Source organism: Xenopus laevis, chromosome 6L (assembly GCF_017654675.1).
Source record: "Xenopus laevis strain J_2021 chromosome 6L, Xenopus_laevis_v10.1, whole genome shotgun sequence".
Lineage (NCBI taxonomy): Eukaryota > Metazoa > Chordata > Amphibia > Anura > Pipidae > Xenopus > Xenopus laevis.
In genome coordinates this window covers 113,608,141-113,627,880 of record NC_054381.1, presented here as the reverse complement: position 1 = coordinate 113,627,880, position 19,740 = coordinate 113,608,141, and the positions used below count along the sequence as shown (strand labels likewise).

At 38.4% G+C, this 19,740-nt stretch overlaps 2 protein-coding genes across 3 annotated transcripts in view; one reads left to right on the top strand and one right to left on the bottom strand.

Moving 5' to 3' along the window:
• Window positions 1-19,740, bottom strand: part of LOC108718548 (disks large-associated protein 1-like) — a 208,135-nt gene that overhangs the window by 25,149 nt on the left and 163,246 nt on the right. For both annotated transcript variants that reach the window (XM_041566385.1, XM_041566386.1), the window contains exons 5-6: window positions 14,267-14,637; window positions 13,153-13,244 (exon numbers count right to left, since the gene is read on the bottom strand). In XM_041566385.1, coding sequence (XP_041422319.1) covers window positions 13,153-13,244; window positions 14,267-14,637 — 463 coding nt within the window. The remainder of the gene's footprint in view (window positions 1-13,152; window positions 13,245-14,266; window positions 14,638-19,740) is intronic.
• The window catches only part of LOC121394715, a 40,341-nt gene continuing 21,925 nt past the window's right edge, over window positions 1,325-19,740 (top strand). Inside the window, exon 1 of the mRNA XM_041566387.1 lies at window positions 1,325-1,551. The gene's annotated coding sequence lies outside the window, so the exon portion shown is untranslated. The remainder of the gene's footprint in view (window positions 1,552-19,740) is intronic.

Below are 19,740 nucleotides of genomic sequence, written 5' to 3'. Positions count from 1 at the left end.
AATGTACGATCGTTCAAATCCCACTAACCGCACGATAATTTCGAAGGATTGGGTGGACTTCCCTAAAATCGGTCGTTCGGCAAGAAGAATCGTGGCGTCTATGGGAAGCTTAAGTCTTTGCAGCTCGAGATTTCCTTTGTTCTGTATCAGGGCAAACAGCGTTTTGACAAAACGGAATGACTCACTTAACACTATTGATGCTAAATATACACTCGCCTGGGCTCATTTTACATATACTTTACTTGTTTCACTTCAACATTTACTTTAACCTGAAGAAACCTTTTTTTTTTTAGTCTTTACAGATGTCGTTCCTTACATAGAGCCCTGCTGTATTACTTTCCCTGCTATTTTATGAGCACATAAGAGAAAGTCATAAATGTATATTTATATACATTGCCTGGGAACTGCCTGGAGTTTTCTTGGAGTCTCCAGCTAATGCCAAGTCTCCATTAATTCAAGTCTATTTTCATATATTGTCCCCCCACACACTTATATTATTGCTTTTGTTAGCTGATTTATATTACATTAACATGAACTGTAAGCTTTCATTTTATACGGAATCAGCTTTGCATTGAATCCCAAGCAATTCCCCCCCATCAGGTTACAAAAAAAGTTCAACCTTTTCTTTACAAAACCCTCTCCATCATGAGTTGAGACATTCCCTGGGCACAAAAACAAAAATGTTGATGTTCTTGCAGTTCCATTTTTAATTATTTTCCTGCCACAGCTTGTAAAATCTATGGAAACCTATAGCAATAACTAGACAACTTGTGAATTACATAGCATTCTGGCAGGCTACCAGGCAAAATGTTAAGCAGTGGGAATCTGCAAATAGGGGCACTTGTCCACCCCTGGAATTTTGCATACCTCACAAGCTAACAGACCACTGTCCCAGATCACTGTTTAAAGGAGAAGGAAAGCTACAGAAGCAGTTTATTGCCAATAGATTAGCCAAAATAGTGCAAGCTATAACACTATATTTATTCTGCAGAATGCTTTACCTTACCTGAGTAAACAACTGTAGAAGTTCTCTCTGTTTGTTTAGGATAGCAGCTGCCATATTAGCTTATTGTGACATCACTTCCTGCCTGAGTCTCTCCCTGCTCGATCATAGCTCTGGGCTCAGATTACAGCAGGGAAGGGAGAGGAGCAAACTGAGCATGCTCAAGCCGAGCCCTGGAGGTTTAAGCTGAAAACAGGAAGTCTGATACAGAAGCCCATGTGTACACAATAGAAGGAAAGAAATTAGGTGTTTCTTTTGACAGAGGACTCAGAGTAGCATTACTTTAAGGGTTTATTGGTGTATTTATATAGACCTATCTGATAAATATTACTCAATTTTAGCTTTTCCTTTAAATGTCTCACATCATCATGAAACAATCCAAGATGAACTTGCATTCCACTGTGGACCAGACAACCCTTATGGCTTGTTTTTTTTTTTTTTTTACAGAAACCAGGCAGAAAGAGGTGGAGAGAGAGAGAGAGCCAAGCAGCCTGGAAGCAGCAGGAAAGAGGAACTTTGATGTTGGTATTCTGGCTTTGCAAGTGTAGGTGAGACAATGCTTTCGATCTATTCATTTCTGCATTCATCTTATTTGGAGTTAATGTAATGCTCATTAGTCATTTTTCAGTGATCTTACTGGCTTGTCTTGGGTGAAACGAGTGTTCCTTGGCCATGTCTATACTCTATGATTATACTGACATGTCTGTGGTTTATATGATGATTATCCATTTCCTGTAGCAATTATACTGGCATATCTAGGGTTACTATGCAGATTCTGCATTTTTCGTGGGAATTATACTGTCGCATCTGGGGTCACATCTGGGGTCTAATGGGGTGGTTCACCTTTAGTTTAACTTTTAGTATATTATAGAATGGGCAACTTTTCCATTGGTCTTCATTATTTATTTTTTATAGTTTTCTAATTATTTGCCTTTTTATTCTGACTGTTTCCAGCTTTTAAATGGGAGGGGGGGGGGGTCACTGACCCCATCTAATAACAAATGCTCTGTTAGGTTACAAGTTTATTGTTATTGCTACTTTTTATTACTCATCTTTCTATTCAGGCCCTCTCCTATTCATAGTCCAGTCTCTTATTGAAATCATTGCATGGTTGCTAGGGTCAGTTGGAGCCTAGCAACCAGATTGGTGATATTGCAATCTGGTGCGCAGCTAAATAAAAAGCTTAATAACTCAAAAACCACAAATAATAAAAAAATGAAAACCTATTGCAAATTGTCTCAGAATATTACACTCTACATCATACTAAAAGTTCATTTAAAGGTATCTATAGTAACTATACTGGCACATCTTATGTTGACTATGCATTTTATGTAGTAATTATACTGGCACATCTCAGATTTTTACAATTTCTACTTAAACAGTCCCCCTAGTTGTAAGCAATTATATGGGCTTTGCTAATATACTGATTTCCTACAAACTTGGCATCTAGTATTTGTACATAAGCTTAGTCTAGAAAAACATACAGGTTGTTTTTGCTTGATGACTTTGAAAATATTCTGCGTACGTTCATGAGTATTATTGTTATTATCATCCTTTAGTGCAACACACATTACATCGATTGTAAGCCCCACTGATAATAACGTCTTGATTTCACTCACTGGAGTTAATTTTACTAGGAGCCAATTTACCTGCCTCTTGTTTTTATGCTGTAGTTGTAAACAGAAATAGCAAAAGGGAAGCCCAGAAAGACATAGGAGAAAATGCAGTTTCCTAGCAGACAATGACATGGGTGTAATTCAGGAGCCTGTGCCACCCATCAGTTTACTGACAGATTTGTATAGACTATACATTGTACACACAACTCTTCTCTTGCCTCTGCAGTTAGGCCTGATTTACTTCAGTGGTATGTACAGAGCAAAATGTGCAAGGCAAAACCATACAGGAATACTGCTAGAACACTAATTAGAAACACATCACTTCTATAGATGGTTATGCCTAAAGACTTATTTGAGACATTAAGTAAATTGCATGTCTCAATTCATAATTCCTAAAGTGAGAGTTAAAGCTTGTCAGTGCTATGTGTATAGTGTGAGACGTGAATTCCTTGTGTTTATACACTATGGGGCAGAGTTATCAAAGGTCGAGGTGAAGTTTCAAAGTGAAAAACTTAGAATTTCAAGCTATTTTTTGTGTATTTCGACTAGGGAATAGTCATACTTCGAATTGAACTCGAAGAAACTTCGAAATTCGAAGGTCGAATTTTTTTGAAGTACTGTTTCTTTAAAACTTCGACCATTCGCCACCTAAAAGCTGCCGAAGTGCTATTTTAGCCAAAGGGGGACCTCCTACAAACTGTATGGAGGCAATTTGGGGAGTTTGGGAGATCGAAGTTAAAAAAACCTTAGAACCGAAGTACGATCGAAGTACGATTCGAAGTAGGCCGAAATTCGGCCCACTTCGAACCCAAAAAACCTTCGACCTCCATTCGATTGGTCTTTTTGAATTCGAAGTTTTTTTAAGTTCGACCTTCGATAAATATGCCCCTTTATGTCTAGCAATAGAGGGGTGGGTCACCTTTACATTAATTTTAAGTATGTTATAGAATGACCACTTTCAATTGGTTGTCATTTTTTTTTTTAAAGTTTTTAAATTATATGCCACTGTTTTCTGACTCTTTCCAGTTTTCAAATGTAGGTCACTGACCCCATCTAAAACCAAGTGCCCTGTAAGGCAATACATTTACTATTATTGCTACTTTTAATTATTAATTTTTCTATTCACACCCCTCCTATTCATATTCCAGTCTCTTATTCAAATCAGTGCATGGTTGCTAGGGTAATTTGGACCCTAGCAACCAGATTGCTGAAATTGCAAACTGAAAAGCTATTGGATAAAAAGCTTAATTACTCAAAAAATACAAATAATAAAAAATGAAAACCATTTGCAAATTGTCTCAAAATAACACTCTCGAATAGGGCTCTTTGGCTACATTTAGATCGTCTCACAATGACCATGATGATTTATGGTCTGTATTAGTCTTCATGAATAGGGATGGGCAAATTTTTTCGCCAAAAAAATGACGCCCATAGACTTGTATGGCGTTATGCGTCTAAATAAAAAGACGAGCGTCAAATATAATTTTGCAGGAGAGGGCCAGAATAGAAAGATGAGTAATGAAAACTTGCAATAGTAATAAATATATAGCCTTACAGGGTATTTGTTTTTACATGGGGTCAGTGACCCCCATTTGAAAGTTGGAAAGAGGCAGAAGAAGAAGGCAAATAATTAAAAAACTATAGACCATTAATAATGTAGAATAATTGAAAAGCTGCTTAGAATTGGCCATTCTATTACATACAAAAAGTTAACTTGAAGGTGAACCACGCCTTTAAGTGATATTTGGAAGCCAACTATAATGGCAGAAGGATTTCGTTGGTAACAGCTAGTGACTGGCACTATTTAGCTTCCTGAATTATGGCTAAAATAAAGTAAGAACATCTTTATTTCAATTGGTATAAGTCACACAAAACTTCACATCTAAGCACACTGTGCAAAATGAAATGCAAACAAATGTAATTGCTCAAACTGCAGGTGGAGAATGAGTTCAGTTTTCCCCATATACACAGGGGCCCTCCACCAATGAGGCGACTTGAGCCACTGGCAGCAAAAACGCCACTCCTGGTAACTAAGAGCCGAATTTCCAGTTTTCAACCCGCAAATTTGGCTCTTCTAGTGCAATTACGCTCTCTGCACTGGCGACGTGCACCGCCCCCGACCCCCTCCGGCGCTGAAAAGGTGAGCTCCGTGAGGAGGGGTGGGGGAAGGCCGTCTCAGGCGGCGAAAAGGAAAGGATCGCCGCTGCATACACATGTGACAAAATACCACTTGAACCATTAAATCTAAATGTGGCCCACATGATGGGAGCACTGCAGTAATGGCCAAGGGCTGTACCATTGCAGCTGTTTGAGGATTAACCAATGGCATAACATCTAGTGGCTACCAAGAAGAGCGGATAGGTTCAAGAAATGTTCTTCAGATAAAGGCATACTGAGTGTATGTACTTAGCTGGTGCAACAATATGTGCTTGAAATATATCTCAATATGGTTCAGTGTTATAACTTCAGTTCTATAGAGCACAGACAAGGGTCCATACAAGGGAGTTGTGGAGTGAATGGAATAATTCCTGTAAAATGAGGTAATACTTCCCCCTCCAAACTCTTAGGGGCAGATTTATCAAAGTTCAAGGTCAATTTTTGAATGAAAAAAATTCAAATTTCGAGCTATTTTTTGTGTACTTTGACTAGGGAATAGTCCAAATTTGATTTGAATTTGAAAAAAACTTAAAAATTCAAATATCGACATTTATCATGTACTGTCTCTGGAAAAATTTGACTTCGACCATTCGGCATCTAAAACCTGCCGAATTGCTGTTTTAGCCTATGGGGGAGCACCTAGAACTTATTTGGAGTCAATTGGTGGGCTTTGCAAAATCAAAGTTTTTTTTGGGAAAAACTTCTAATTGAATTTGATCTAATGTGCTATTCCTTCGACTCGTATGATTCGAAAACGGACCTATTCAACCAAAAAAACGTAATTTCGGTTGGTCTTTTTGAATTTAAATTTTTTTCAATATGAAATTTTTCCCTTGATAAATATGCCCCTTGCTGTGATTAGCCATTCTCTTGCCCTAAGCTGTCATGTTACTATTATAAGTAACTTAATATGAAATCCATACCCCCCTGAGATTTAAACATTAGTTCACTGCCTCTCACTGGATATAAAATAAATGCCATAAACTGGCAGCTGAGGAGGTTTAATTTAGTCAAAAGGTTGACCTTTTTTTTTTTTTTTTACTAAAATGTTAGTGTCATCTTCCACTATATATAATTATTTTATTATTATCAACATGTACTTTTAAAGCACCAACATATTGCACAGCGCTAATGTTTGTAGTTGGGATGCCAGTACCCACAGCTTTTCATTTTATATAATGTGATTGGGCTGCAGAACTCTCATTGTATAAAAGGTGATGCTAATACCAATTTCTGTTATTGTTTAATGTGGATGAGATGATGGACAGTGTACACTAGGGGGCAGATTTATCAAAGGTCGTGGTGAATTTTCGAATTCAAATAAATTCGAATTTCACGCCGTTTTTTGTGTACTTCGACTAGGGAATAGTCCAAATTCGATTTGGAAATATCGAAATTTATCATGTACTGTCTCTTTAAAAATTTGACATTGACCGTTCGCCATCTAAAACCTGCTGAATTGCTGTTTTTGGAGTCAATTGGTGGATTTGAAAACTCAAAAGTTTTTTTGGGAAAAACTTGGGATTTGAATTCGATCAATTGTGCTATTACGTCGATTCGTATGATTCTAATTCGACCGAATACGGACCTATTCGATCAAAAACTGACCTATTCGCCCCAAAAAACACTTTGACTTAATTTCGGTTGGTCTTTTTGAATTCAAATTTCGAAGTTTTTCAACTTCGAAATTGGCCCCTTGATAAATATGCCCCTGGCTGTGTCAGGCTGCTTACCAGAGATACACGCATTCCAGTGCTGATAAATCAGAAGATATGTCTTAAAAAAATCACTCCCATCTGCACTTTTGCATGACCCCCACTATAGTAAGGGCTCTTACACACGGCGTTTGTTTGTGCGCTCCCCTGCATTGAGCTTTCTTCTGTTCAGCCGCAGGGGAGCGCAGGAGTAGACACACTAAATTATTATCAATGCGGCTGTACTCACACAGACGCATGTATGTGCCGAACGCAGGTAAAATGCAACATGCTGCGTCCCAACCTGCGTTAGTCGCTTACATGTATGTGTCTGTTGAGTACAGCCCCATTGACAATAATTTAGTGCGTTTACTCCTGTGGCTGAACGGAGGAAAGTGCAACGCAGGGGGGCGCACAAACAAACGCCCGTGCGTAAGAGCCCTAAGACCAGCAGTGGATCTGCTACATCTAACACTTATGCCAGCTTTAGCCTCTCCAATTACCATCAGTCTATGCACAAGTTAACTTTTAATATGTTATAGAATGGCTAATTCTAAGCAACTTTTCAATCGGTCTTCATTTTTTCTTTTTTTATAGTTTTGAATTATTTGCTTTCTTCTTTTGACTCTTTCCAGCTTTCAAATGGGGGTCACTGACCCCATCTAAAAAACAAATGCTCTATAAGGCTACAAAGGTATTCTTATTGCTTTTTTTTTATTTATTTTTTTATTAGTAATCTTTATATTCAGGCCCTCTCCTATTCATAATTCAGTCTATCATTCAGACCATGCGTAGTTGCTAGTGTCATTTGGACCATAGCAACCAGATTGTTGAAATTGCAAAATGGAGCGCTGTTGAATAAAAAAAACTCAAAAAACACAAAAAAATTAAAACCAAGTGCAAATTGTCTTAAAATATCATTCACTATAATTTTAAGGTGAACAGATTCAATTCGACCAGGCACTTGGATTCAGTTGAATCAGAATCCTGCTGAAAAAAAAGGCAGAATTCCAAAGCAATCGGTGCATCCCTAGATACAGATTTCCTCTAAATGGGCCCAATGCATTAATGTACCAGAAGGGCTAATTAAATCTATATAAGATATTACCCTTATGGCCTGATGGAATATTCCTTTCTAAAAACTATAGATTTTACTGGATTTTATTTTTTATTTCAGATTTTCAGACACTTTTCTACAGACAAAAGAAAATATTCAGTGCTTAAAGTTAAATAGGCTGTATTATCATATGTGCTGAAAGTTACAGACCCACGGCCTGGAGGAAGCAGTATTCAATACAATACACTATCTGTGTCAGCTGCAAGAGCTGGAATGATTCTTAGTACAAAGCCTTGCTGGTTCTTTGCAGTTTGTGAAGTTTTTTGCTTTACGTTACACACTAGAAAAAATCCATGAGCTATTGCCATTGTATGGTTATTTGGTTTTTTTTTAAAAAAAAAAATAATGAGTGCAATTATATTTCACCATTCTCAATTACTAACGAAAACAAATGTCCCATACACCAATAACTAATTATACGCCACACAGTGGCAAAATCATTTGTATCATGTGATAACGTTTACGTGACTTACTTCTACAGCTCATATAAAATACCATTTTTAGTCCATAATGAATGCAGTCACCAAACACAATAAATGCAGTATATATGTAATTACCATTATGGAATCTGTTATCCAGACTGCTCAGGATTTGGGATGATCCAATATGCTCTTTGGTGAAGGGAGTTTTAAACCTGCCCAGTCTGGCCAAGAATATACAGGTAGGGGACCTGTTATCCAGAAAGCTTGGGACCTGGGGTTTTACAGATAATGGATCTTTCTGTAATTTGGATGTTCATACCTTAAGTCTACTAGAAAATCATGTTAACATTAAATAAACCCAATAGGCTGGTTTTGCCTCCAATAAGGATTGATTATATCTTAGTTTGGATCAAGTACAAGTTGCTGTTTTTTTTATCATATTTAAAAATTCTGATTATTTGGATAAAATGGAATCTATGGGAGACGGCCTTTCTGTAGTTTGGAGCTTTCTGGATAACAGGTTTCCGGATACCTGTAATATCATTCACATTCAAAGCTCTCTACGACTGTCACACATCTTGTAACTCTGTTCACCTAACCACTCTGTATGTTCTAATCTTGATCTACCACTCAACAGCACTCTCATCTCTAAAGTTGCACCACTTCTGGAATTCCCTTCCACTTTAAACCAGACTTTACCAAAATGTTTTCAACGTCCGATAAATCTCTTAAACATACCTTGGTCTAAGGAAGTTCACCCTTCCAGCTTGTTCTCTTTTCTTACTTTACTAATAAACCGACTGAAAATCAGTGCCCATTCAACACATTTCCCAGAATATCTAATGTACTCAGCCAATCAGCCATGCACATCTTTACTTTCCCTTTATCTTCTTTTGGATTGCAAGCTCTGCGAAGCACAGCCCTCCTTATATCTTGCATCAGTCTATGCTTGGATTAGTTTGAATGCACTATTGTTTGAGACCTACAGTACAGAACTCCAATGTGTTAGAATGTTATAACATACCTCCCAACTGTTCCGTTTTGAGCGGGACAGTCCCTCTTTTGACAGCTCAGTCCTGCGTTTGTACTGGAAAGTCCTGCTTTCCAAACAGCCAAAACAGATACAATGTTTTTACTTAATTGGCTCTTGGCAGAGAGCCCAGAATAGATACTTAAGATATATTTGTAACAGTTTTGTTAGACTCACAGCTTAAAGGGCAATTCACCTTCATTAGTAAAACTAATAACACATGAAAACTACAGAAATGTTTTCAAACTTTCATAACCTGGCAAATTTTGTAAAATGGGCATGGTAATTAGTGGGTGTGACCACAAAAAGGGGTGTAGTCAAATTTTTTTTTTTGTCGCACCAAATTTTTTTGCCCCTCTTTTTGTTTCCAGAATGTTGGGAGGTATGTTATAATACAGTAGAACCCCCATTTTATGTTTTTCAGATGACCAGAAAAAAAAAATCCAGGAAAATGTAAAATCAGGGAAATGTATTATGCATAATATATAGGTGGGACCTCATAAACAACAAAATAAAATGAGGGAAAACTTAAAATAAGGGGATAAAAATGGTGGTTCTACTGTAATTACAATATTTTATGTCAATGCTGCTGCTCTCAGTTAGACTTACATTGTGGTGGGGTATAGTTTTCCTATAAGTGGATGAATACTATGTGGCAAATTTACTACCAACTCTATTTTACAAATACTATCAACTCTATTTTATTTTAAGGTTTCCTGGGCTTGTGTAATGTAATGTATTTGCTGCAACATATACGTCCATTCAACTTTAACTTCCCGCCGTATCCAAATTAGCCAATGATAGGCATCTTCGCTTCGCTCGGCGCAGTAACGCTAGCGCAATTTCGCCAGCGTTCGGCTCCCTGGACGCAACTTCTGATTTCAATGAATTAGTGTTGTCCTGGCAAATCTACGCCTGGCGAAGTGTGTCGATGTGAGCGAAGCCGTCGCTGGCGAATTTCCGGAGGTTAGTGAATTTGCCCCTAAGTATCCAAGCAAAGGGTCTGATCCAAATGAGAGAAGTGGTTTAAGCATTTAACAGCACCCAAATTTTTATCATTTAGGTTTGTACCTGTAATTATATGCATTGTAGTTTCATTTACAGGAAGCACATTTTTGTAACACTCCCCAGAGTAGGCAACTTTCTTTTTATAGTGTTTTGTCTGTGATTAATGTTCTAGTCTTTAAACCACTTCTCTAGATCACATTGGTGGCCTCATTGTCTCCTGGAAAGGAATCTTGTCAACCCAGGCGTAATAATAAGATACACCATTAGCAAACCTGATTAATAATTATCTTTTGTACAATATGTGTTGTGTACATAGCACAGAAACAAAGCCAAGCAACAAAATGTTACATATAAATATATATACCCCCCCCACACACACACATAATATTGTAATAGTTGTAAAAAGAGAGAACTCCACAGAGAGTAATTTAGAACCTAAAGATTAGTGATGAGTGACCAGCCAAGAAGTGGGTTAAAAGGCAAGAGACAAAGCTCTGACATTCCTTTAAAGCAGCCTGCGTGGAGATGCTTCCCATGGCAGCACTCACTGATAATAATGCATTGCTTAAACATTTGCTAGTTCTGTTCTCCCATCTCATTATTGACAGTGGCAAAGACACAGAGCTTGTATAAAATCTACTAGAATTACATCAAGAGTTAAAGCATCAGCATTAATGTAACTAGCAGACAACGCAAGCATTTTCCCAAAGGCAAAACATTTATGACAAATCTGTGACTCATCCTTTTTAGAGAAAATATTGTCATTGTGGTTTAAGAATGAAGTGCTTAGCAAGCAAGCAACAATTTGCTTTGATCAGTCATCTGCATGCTGTCGTGCCATTTCTCTCCGTGTAAAGGGTTACTGCTCTATAGCACATTTGCCCCGTGTCAATAAATAAGCACCGCTTGGGGTTATGTAATAATAGATTGCCCAGGAGCAGTATCCCATAGCAACCAATCAGCAGGTCGCCACTTCTGGTCACCTGTTTAAAAGCAAACATCTTATTGGTTGCTATGGGTTACTGCTGCTGGACAAACGTAGTGTCTTTTATTACATATGGGGGAACACGTTTTGTATGTTATGTGTTCTACTCACATCAGCTACTTCATGTTGCTCCTGTGCTGAAATGACATGGCATCATTTGAAGTACTTTTTACATTTCAGGGATATCAGTAGGGATGCACCGAATACACTATTTTGGATTCAACCGAACCCTCCGAATCCTTTGCGAAAGATTCGGTCTAATATGAACCAAATCCGAATTTGCATATGCAAATTAGGGGTGGGAAGAGGAAAACATTTTTTACTTCCATGGTTTGCGGGGAAAAAAGTCACGTGTTTTCCCTCCCCCGCCCCTAATTTGCTTATGCAAATTCGGATTTGATTCGGCTGGGCAGAAGGATGCGGACAAATCCAAATCCTGCTGAAAAAGGCGGAGTCCTGGCCAAATCCCAAACTGAATCCTGGATTTGGTGCATCCCTAGATATCAGTGATGCTTAGTACTGCTATTTACTTTTTTGCTTTTTATACTTGTGATTAGATTCATTTTGAATCTTATTCCAGATGACTTCATCACTAGCAGTACTTGAACAAGAGAAAGCCACCAAAAATCCCGTCTTATCAACAAAAATTAACTGTAGTAATGGAAGCTCCACTTTTCTGTTACATGTAATAGATATGGGGTCTGTTATCAGGAAACCCGTTATCCAGAAAGCTCCAAATGACTCTATTTTATCCAAATACCGTATATACTCGCGTATAAGCCGAGTTTTTCAGCACCCAAAATGTGCTGAAAAAATTGACCTCGGCTTATACGCGGGTAAGAACCTCTTGTAGATGAAATACGGTAGGAAGGCTGCCTCACCGGTAAATTTCAGGAGGCGCCACCCCCCGAGTCCTCAGCCCGAGTCCCTGGAAGTCCACGTGTCGCGCCCGGAAGCCCCACAGCTCGAGCAGCAGCCGGACGCCCCCTCGCGTTTCCCCGCAATTTACACCCGATCCCCGGCCGCCTCTGCCTTGTGCTCCCGGCCGCCTCCCCTATCTCTGCTCCGAGCCGTATCTGCGCAGCTCTCTCCGCTTCCCCCGGGAGCATCTGTGTATCTCCGCGGCTCTTCCCTCGTCTCCAGCTGCTGCTGCCGGGTCTCACCTTCCGGCCAATGGGGGAGGAAGAGCCGGAGAGTCGGGGAGAGCGACCTCAGCAGCCCCAGCGCAGAACTGGCAGTCTGTGTCCGACACAAACAACTACCGGTATTAGAAACTTTCTCAGATCTGCATTAACATACCGGTATTTTATCAGCCTTGTCATTATTGTGTGGGGAGTGTGTGTACGGTATATAGTGTATGATGGTGTGGGTAGAGAGTTTGTGTGTGTATATATTATATGTGTGGGGAGTTTGTGTGTATAGTATGTGTGTGTGATTATTTTGTGGGAAGAGTGTGTGTGTAAAGTATATGTGTGTCTATGTGTGTATAATTGCTAGTGGAAAGTATATTTTGTCTCAGCTGAAAAATATCTGTAATATAAATCCACTTAGGGGGGGACAAATTTTCAGTGATTTCGTTTGCGCTGTAGTGATTGTAGCATGAAGGGTCTTAGTTGTGTCTAGGCTTATACGCGAGTCAATACGTTTTCCCAGTTTTTGTAGGTAAAATGAGGTACCTCGGCTTATACACGGGTCGGCTTATACACGAGTATATACGGTAATCAACATTTTTAAAAATGAGTTCCTTTTTCTCTGTAATAATAAAACAGTACCTTGTACTTGATCCAAACTAAGATACAAGTAATCCTTATTGGAGGCAAAACCAGCTCATTGGGTTTATTTCATGTTTACATTTTTTTTAGCAGAATTAAGGTTTGAAGATCCAAATTACAGAAAGATCTGTTATCTGGAAAACCCTTGGTCCCAAGTATTCTGGATAACAGGTCCCACACCTGAACTACTATAAAGGAAAGTGGCCAATTTATATCTAGGCATCAGGGTACTTTACCTTTTTGTTGTATTATGTTCTCTTGTGCATAACCACACTATATTTTTATGAGTAAGAGTTTTTTTTTCTTCTTAATTCATAAAGCTTAATAATGCAAGTCATAAATCCTTACGCTCTTTCTTCTTCAACTTGAATTCCTACAGACTGATAACGAAAGGCTGCTTGTCTCTCTTCTGCCCTAGCAGCTTCCTCAGGTCCATCAACCTACAGAATAATGCAAAGTAGTAAATACTTTTCCATGGTAAAAAAAAAGACACATCCATAACCCTTCTCATTCATCCCCTGCTGTGTGTGAAGCAGTCAAATAAGCCGCTGACCCCTTTTTTTGTACATTGACCCCTGGTATTTAGTTAATGTATGCACTTAACTGTATTCAGTGCCTGCCATGCATTAGCACTTGCTTGTCCAGCTGGAGGCCACCAGATAATGCTCATGGCCTCCAAAATACTAATGGGCTCCACAGACTTATTTATTTAAGATTTGCTCCAAATTGTTACTAAAATACTAATGGGCTCCACAGACTTTAGTTATCATTTGCTCCAAAATGTTACTAAAATACTAATCCCAAGAACCTCACAGGTTTAGTGAGAACCAAACAGATCTACTTTTAACTTCCTTGATTTATTATATGCAAAATGTTATATTATATAGAAGAAAGATCCATTTATCCATTAATCGCTAATTCTAAGTAACTTTTCAATTGGCCTTCATTTTTTCTTTTTTATAGTTTTTGAATTATTTTCTGCCTTCTTCTGACTCTTTCTAACTCTGAAATGGGGGTCACTGACCCCATCTACAAAAAACAAATGCTCCGTAAGGCTACAAATGTATTGTTGTTGCTACTTTTTATTATTCATCTTTGTATTCAGACCTCTCCTATTCATGTTCCAGTCTTTTATTCAAATCAGTGCATGGTTGCTAGGGTAATTTGAACCCTAGCAACCAGATTGCTGAAATTGCAAACTGGAGAGCTGCTGAATAAAAAGCTAAATAACTCAAAACCCACAAATAATAAAAAATGAAAAGCAATTGTGACTTGTGTCAGAATAGCACTCTCTACATCATACTTAAAGTTAATTTAAAGGTGAACAACTCCTTTAACCTAGACAAATGCACAATTAGAAGTTAGTGCTATATTGCATGTTTTCCAGTGATAACTGTAAATGGCTTGAATACATTTGTAACACTGTGCAACATACATTTTAAACAAGTCCTCCAACATGTACCTGAATTCCAATAGACAGGTTCTTCCGGAACTGATTTTTTTTCCTGTCGTCCTCATTGATGATGGTGGTGGTGGTGGTAGTGGTGGAGTTGACTGTTGTTGTGTTGTCCAAGTGTTGGCTTGCAGGGCCATGGATCTGAGCATTGGCAGCTTCGATGGCCGCAGTAAGAGCTTTCATACTGTCCAGACTCTCGGTGGAGTTACTCAGCCCTGAATGACTAATCATATCCCCTCTTTGGCCATGTCCATCCATGTAGGCATCTTGTGCGGATTCTGTGCTACTCTGAGCCGTGATAGAGATGAAAGGTTTGGTGGTTGTCCTTGGAGGAACTGGAGGCGGCGTCTTCTTGTACGTAGTAATACATGAGGATACTGAAAAACACACAAACACAATACACAGAAACCACATCATTTAATAACGAGTACAGAAAGAATAAGTCATTTTCCAGTCCAGAAAAGCAGACAATAACTTGGTCAAATGCTACTAGATTTAACACCTTTTCTGTAAAAAAAATACCGGCCTTCCTGTTTATTTACCTGTTTTCCCTATTATTAACATTGGGATCAGCCATCATTTTTACCGGACAGGTCGGTAAAATACCGGCAAGTTGGCAACCCTAACTATAGTAGAAAGTGGATACATGACTTGAGTGTACTGGTGATGCCACAGAGCTTGCTTGCCCACTGCCTGCCTGTAGAACCCACACTGTGCCAGTAACATTTTCTTTAAAATTGCATTCATATTGATATCATGTGAAGAGACCAATGTATTGGATTCTCATACAGAAATCAACAGGTTGCATAAAAAAGGTATGGGATCTGTTATCCGGAAATCTCGTTATCCAGAAGGATCCGAATTATGGGATGGCTGTCTCCCATAGACTCAATTTTATCCAAATAATCCAAATTTTTAAAAGTGATTTCCTTTTTCTCTGTACTAATAAAACGGTCCCTTGTACTTGATCCTAGCTAAGATAAAATTAATCCTTATTGGAAGCAAAACTAGCCTATTGGATTTATTTAATTTTTCCATGATTTTATAGCAAACTTTAGTTTTGTAGATCCAAATTACAGAAAGACCCATTATCCAGAAAACCCCCAGGTCCCAAGCATTCTGGATAAGAGGTCCCATAGCTGAACCAACCTTGGGGGACACATATACAGTATCATGAAAAACAGATCAATAAAAATAATGGAGATTGGGGAAGCAGAGAAGAGCGATGAAACTATTCAGTGAAGGTCAAGAAGGAAAACCAGGCTGTCACTATATACTGTATATATATATATATATATATATATATATATATATAGTCATATATAGTCATATTCCAAGGAATGACGCACTCCAGGACTTCATAATGAGATCAAGACTGTCTACACTTTATGACAGCACCCAGGCAGTAAAACTCTGCTGGATTGGAGTGCACCACAGCCTGAACTGTATGTATATATATATATATATATATATATATATATATATATATATATATATATATATATATATATATATACACACACACTTTTACAGTGTTGAGCTGAAGCAACAGGAATCTGAACCAAAGAAAATCTAATCACAAACAAATATGTCTAAAAAATCTGTTTTTAGGTTTATGTGTGACACTTCACATGGTCAGTGTGCCCTTTGTGGAGCTTAAGTTCTCCTTTAAGATGTCTAGTAGTAGTTTACTATATCTATTTATTTATATAAATATCACTAAAACATTTAAATAGAAATAAGTATAACGGTTAAGTTAACATTTTGTATGTTATAGAATAATTCTAAGCAACTTTTCAACTGGCCTTTGTTTTTTCTTTGCTATAGTTGTAAATTATTCGCCTTCTGATTCTTTCCTGCTTTCACATGGGTCGAAAAAACCAATGCTCTGTAAGGCTACAAATGTATGGTTATCTCTACTTTTTAACTACTCGTCTTTCTATACAGCGTTTCTCCTATTCATATTCCAGTCTCTTATTCAAATTGATGCATGGTTGCTAGGGTATTTTGGACCCTAGCAACCAGATTGCTGAATTTGCAAACTGAGAGCTGCTGCATCAAAAGCTAAATAACTCAAAAACCACAAATAATAAGAAATGAAAACCAATTGCAAATTGTATCAGAATATCACTCTCTACAATCATACTAAAGGTTAATTCAAAGGTGAACAACCCCTTTAATTTAAATTAAAGAAAGAAACACTCCTTCCACATATAATGTGTACGATAATAAAGTATACGTGTGCAGCCCAATAACCATTCTCCTGTGAAGATGTGTTTGGAAAGAACATTTTCATACTCTACAAATCAACAACTACATGTCTTTGTAACTCAGCATCAGTGGTTGTTAAACCTGGCGGTGGCCCAAAATGGTGTCAGCTGAAACTACCACTTGTGGATTATTGCCAGAGATCTATTGGGTTGATATAACAACAGAAATAAAGCACAAGCGTATCTGTTACTGTATGACATGAATTATTATTATCCTTTATTTATACAGAACTGTACAGAGATTCACATCAGTCCCTAACCTTGTGGCGCTTACACTCTAATGACCTTATATCGATATATCTGTACTCTATAAATATAATTTTTACTTTGCTCTTCATATCCATTGACAATATAGAGAAGAAAACCCCTTATAAAGGGTGAAGTTCAAATTCTTGAAAAGTACTCTTGCACCATTGTCTCTTTGCCTTAAAGGGGAAGGAAACCTCGTCGGCGCTAACCCCCCTCCCCCCCTCCCGTGTATTGCCCCCCCTCCCTCCTCCCCCCTGGCCTACCCCTCCCGCTGGGCAAATGCCCCTAACTTGTTACTTACCCTTCTGCGCAGGTCCAGTCCAGGGAGTTCACAGGCGACATCTTCTTCCACGCGATCTTCTTCCTCCTTTGACCGGCGTTTTGGCGCATGCGCAGTAGGAGCATTTCGCCGGTACGGATCTACTGCGCATGCGCAGTAGATCGTACCGGCGAAACGATCCTACTGCGCATGCGCCGGTCAAAGCAGGAAGAAGATCGCGTGGAAGAAGATGTCGCCTGTGAACTCCCTGGACTGGACCTGCGCAGAAGGGTAAGTAACAAGTTAGGGGCATTTGCCCAGCGGGAGGGGTAGGCCAGGGGGAGGAGGGGCAATACACGGGAGTGGGGGGTTAGCGCCGAGGAGGTTTCCTTCCCCTTTAAATACATAAGTCACTAAGTTTGCCCGGGTCAGTAACCTATAGCAACCAATCAGCAGGTAGGATGTACTGGTCACCTGTATAAAAGCACATATCTTATTGGTTGCTGAGGGTTACTGCTACTGGGCCAAATTAGCACCGTTAATTAAATATGGGGGAAGTTTTATTGCCTGTCACGAAGATTTATGGAGCTTGCATTATGTTTTTTCAGTCTTGCAACGTTTGGATGTTAGGGGGAACCCAATTTAAATTCACACCCGTGAAGTCCAAGTATCTGCCTTGTTTGCATAATCCACTATACAGGTGTGGGATCCTTTATCTGGAAACCCATTATCCAGAAAGCTCTGAATTACAGAAATGCCATCTCCAAAAGACCCCATTTTGTCCAAATAATCTAAATATATAATTAATCCTTATTGGAAACAAAACCAGCCTATTGGGTTTATTTAATGTTTACATGGTTTTCTAGTAGATTTAAGGTATGAAGATCCAAAATACATAAAGATCCATTTTCCAGAAAACCCCAGGTCCTGAGCATTCTGGATAACAGGTCTCATACCTGTAATTAATTAAAAGATATACCAGTCTTGAGAGTGTATTTATAAGCAGGCACTTTAACCAGATGCGTGTTACTTTCCTCTCATCACATATGGGCATATTTATCAAGGGTCAAATTGAAAATTCAAATTTCGAATTCTTCGAGTTTTTTTATTGGCAAAACTGTCAAATTAGACTTGGGAATTGTTAGAATTTGATTTGAGTTTTTTAAACAATTAGATTTTCAATATTTATCATACTCTGGCCCTTTAAGAACTCAAATTTGACTATTCACCACCTAAAACCAACTCAATTGCTGTTTTAGTCAATGGTAGACGTCCTGGGATCAATTTAGAGTTGTTTGCTGACTTCCTGACACAAGGTTTTTTTTTTGGAGAAAAAACTCAAATCGAGTTTTTAAAACTCGAATCACTTTTGATCAAACTTTCGGGTCCATCCTATTCACTTGAGTTTAGAAAATTCTATTTTTTTAAATAAATTTCGATTGGTCGAATTTCGAATTCATGGGAGTTTTAAAAAACTCCCATGAATTTGAAATTCGGCCCTTGATAAATCTGCCTCTTTAAAAGTCTTTTAAAGTCAGAGGAACAAGCATAAGCCCAACTGGATGCAGTCAAGTATTCTCTGTGTAAGTGTCTGTTACTAGATTCTGCATATTATTCTTAAAAATTATTCTTAAATGATTCTTAAAAAAACATAGCACTACATTACAGCAAAGAAACTGCCACAGAGAGATCATACCCTCACTGAAACCAACCGGGGTTTCTTAATGGACATGGTTAAACACTGTGCCCAGATTAAGAGGATTGTTTATCAAATATTATTTCATAAATGATCTCAATATTTTCTGCTACTAACTCCATTCAAGTCCGCTCTGGTTTTTTAAGCTTATTTATTATTATAGTTTCTCGAAACTTTGTGCTGCCATTTTTAATCTAGGATAACCACAAAAAGGGAAGAAAAATATTTGATTTAGCAAATGCATTCATGCCCTACTTTCCAAGGATGTGAGCTTGTCCCAGGTGATCGACTTCACATGATCATTAGATTGCAACAGAAAATCATTGCCCAACCAACGCACACGAGTTATCTTACAGAAAGGTTTTTCCAAAATAGTATCGATACTCTTTCTCCTTTTACTTTCTACAAGGGATTTCTTCTCAAATCTTGGTCCTTGGCTCATACCCCCTTTCTATATAGGGGCTACCAAAAGCCAATCACAGAACTTTTTTAGTTCCCCCAGGAAAGGTCTGCATGCTTGTTTTGCTCCCGAACTCTTTTTACATTTGAATGTGGCTCATGGGTAAATAAATTTGGGGTACTAGTGTCTTCATCTGCATCTTAGGCCTATGTACATTCACTGCCACTACTTTGACATTGGTTGGAAGCAACCAGTCGGAGCTGTTTGTACTATCATTCTTTTCAATGGAATCTGTTGTCTCTCTATTTCATCCAAAAATGCTTGCAGCCTATGTGCCATAGGCATTATACTCTTAACAATACCCAGAACTCCAGTCTGTCATCTGTCACTAAATTCCTTGTCCCTTTACAACTTTAGCACAATTTCACTTTACACCCCCCCCCAAACTGCTTTGAGGCCACTGGGAGCAACATCCAAGGAGTTGAAGAGCAACATGTTACTCATGAGTTACTGGTTGGGGATCACTGCTCTAACCAGTGAAGCTATTTGTGGTATTATGGGGATAGATACTAGATCTAATATGATATTGCTGTATTCAGGGTGCTT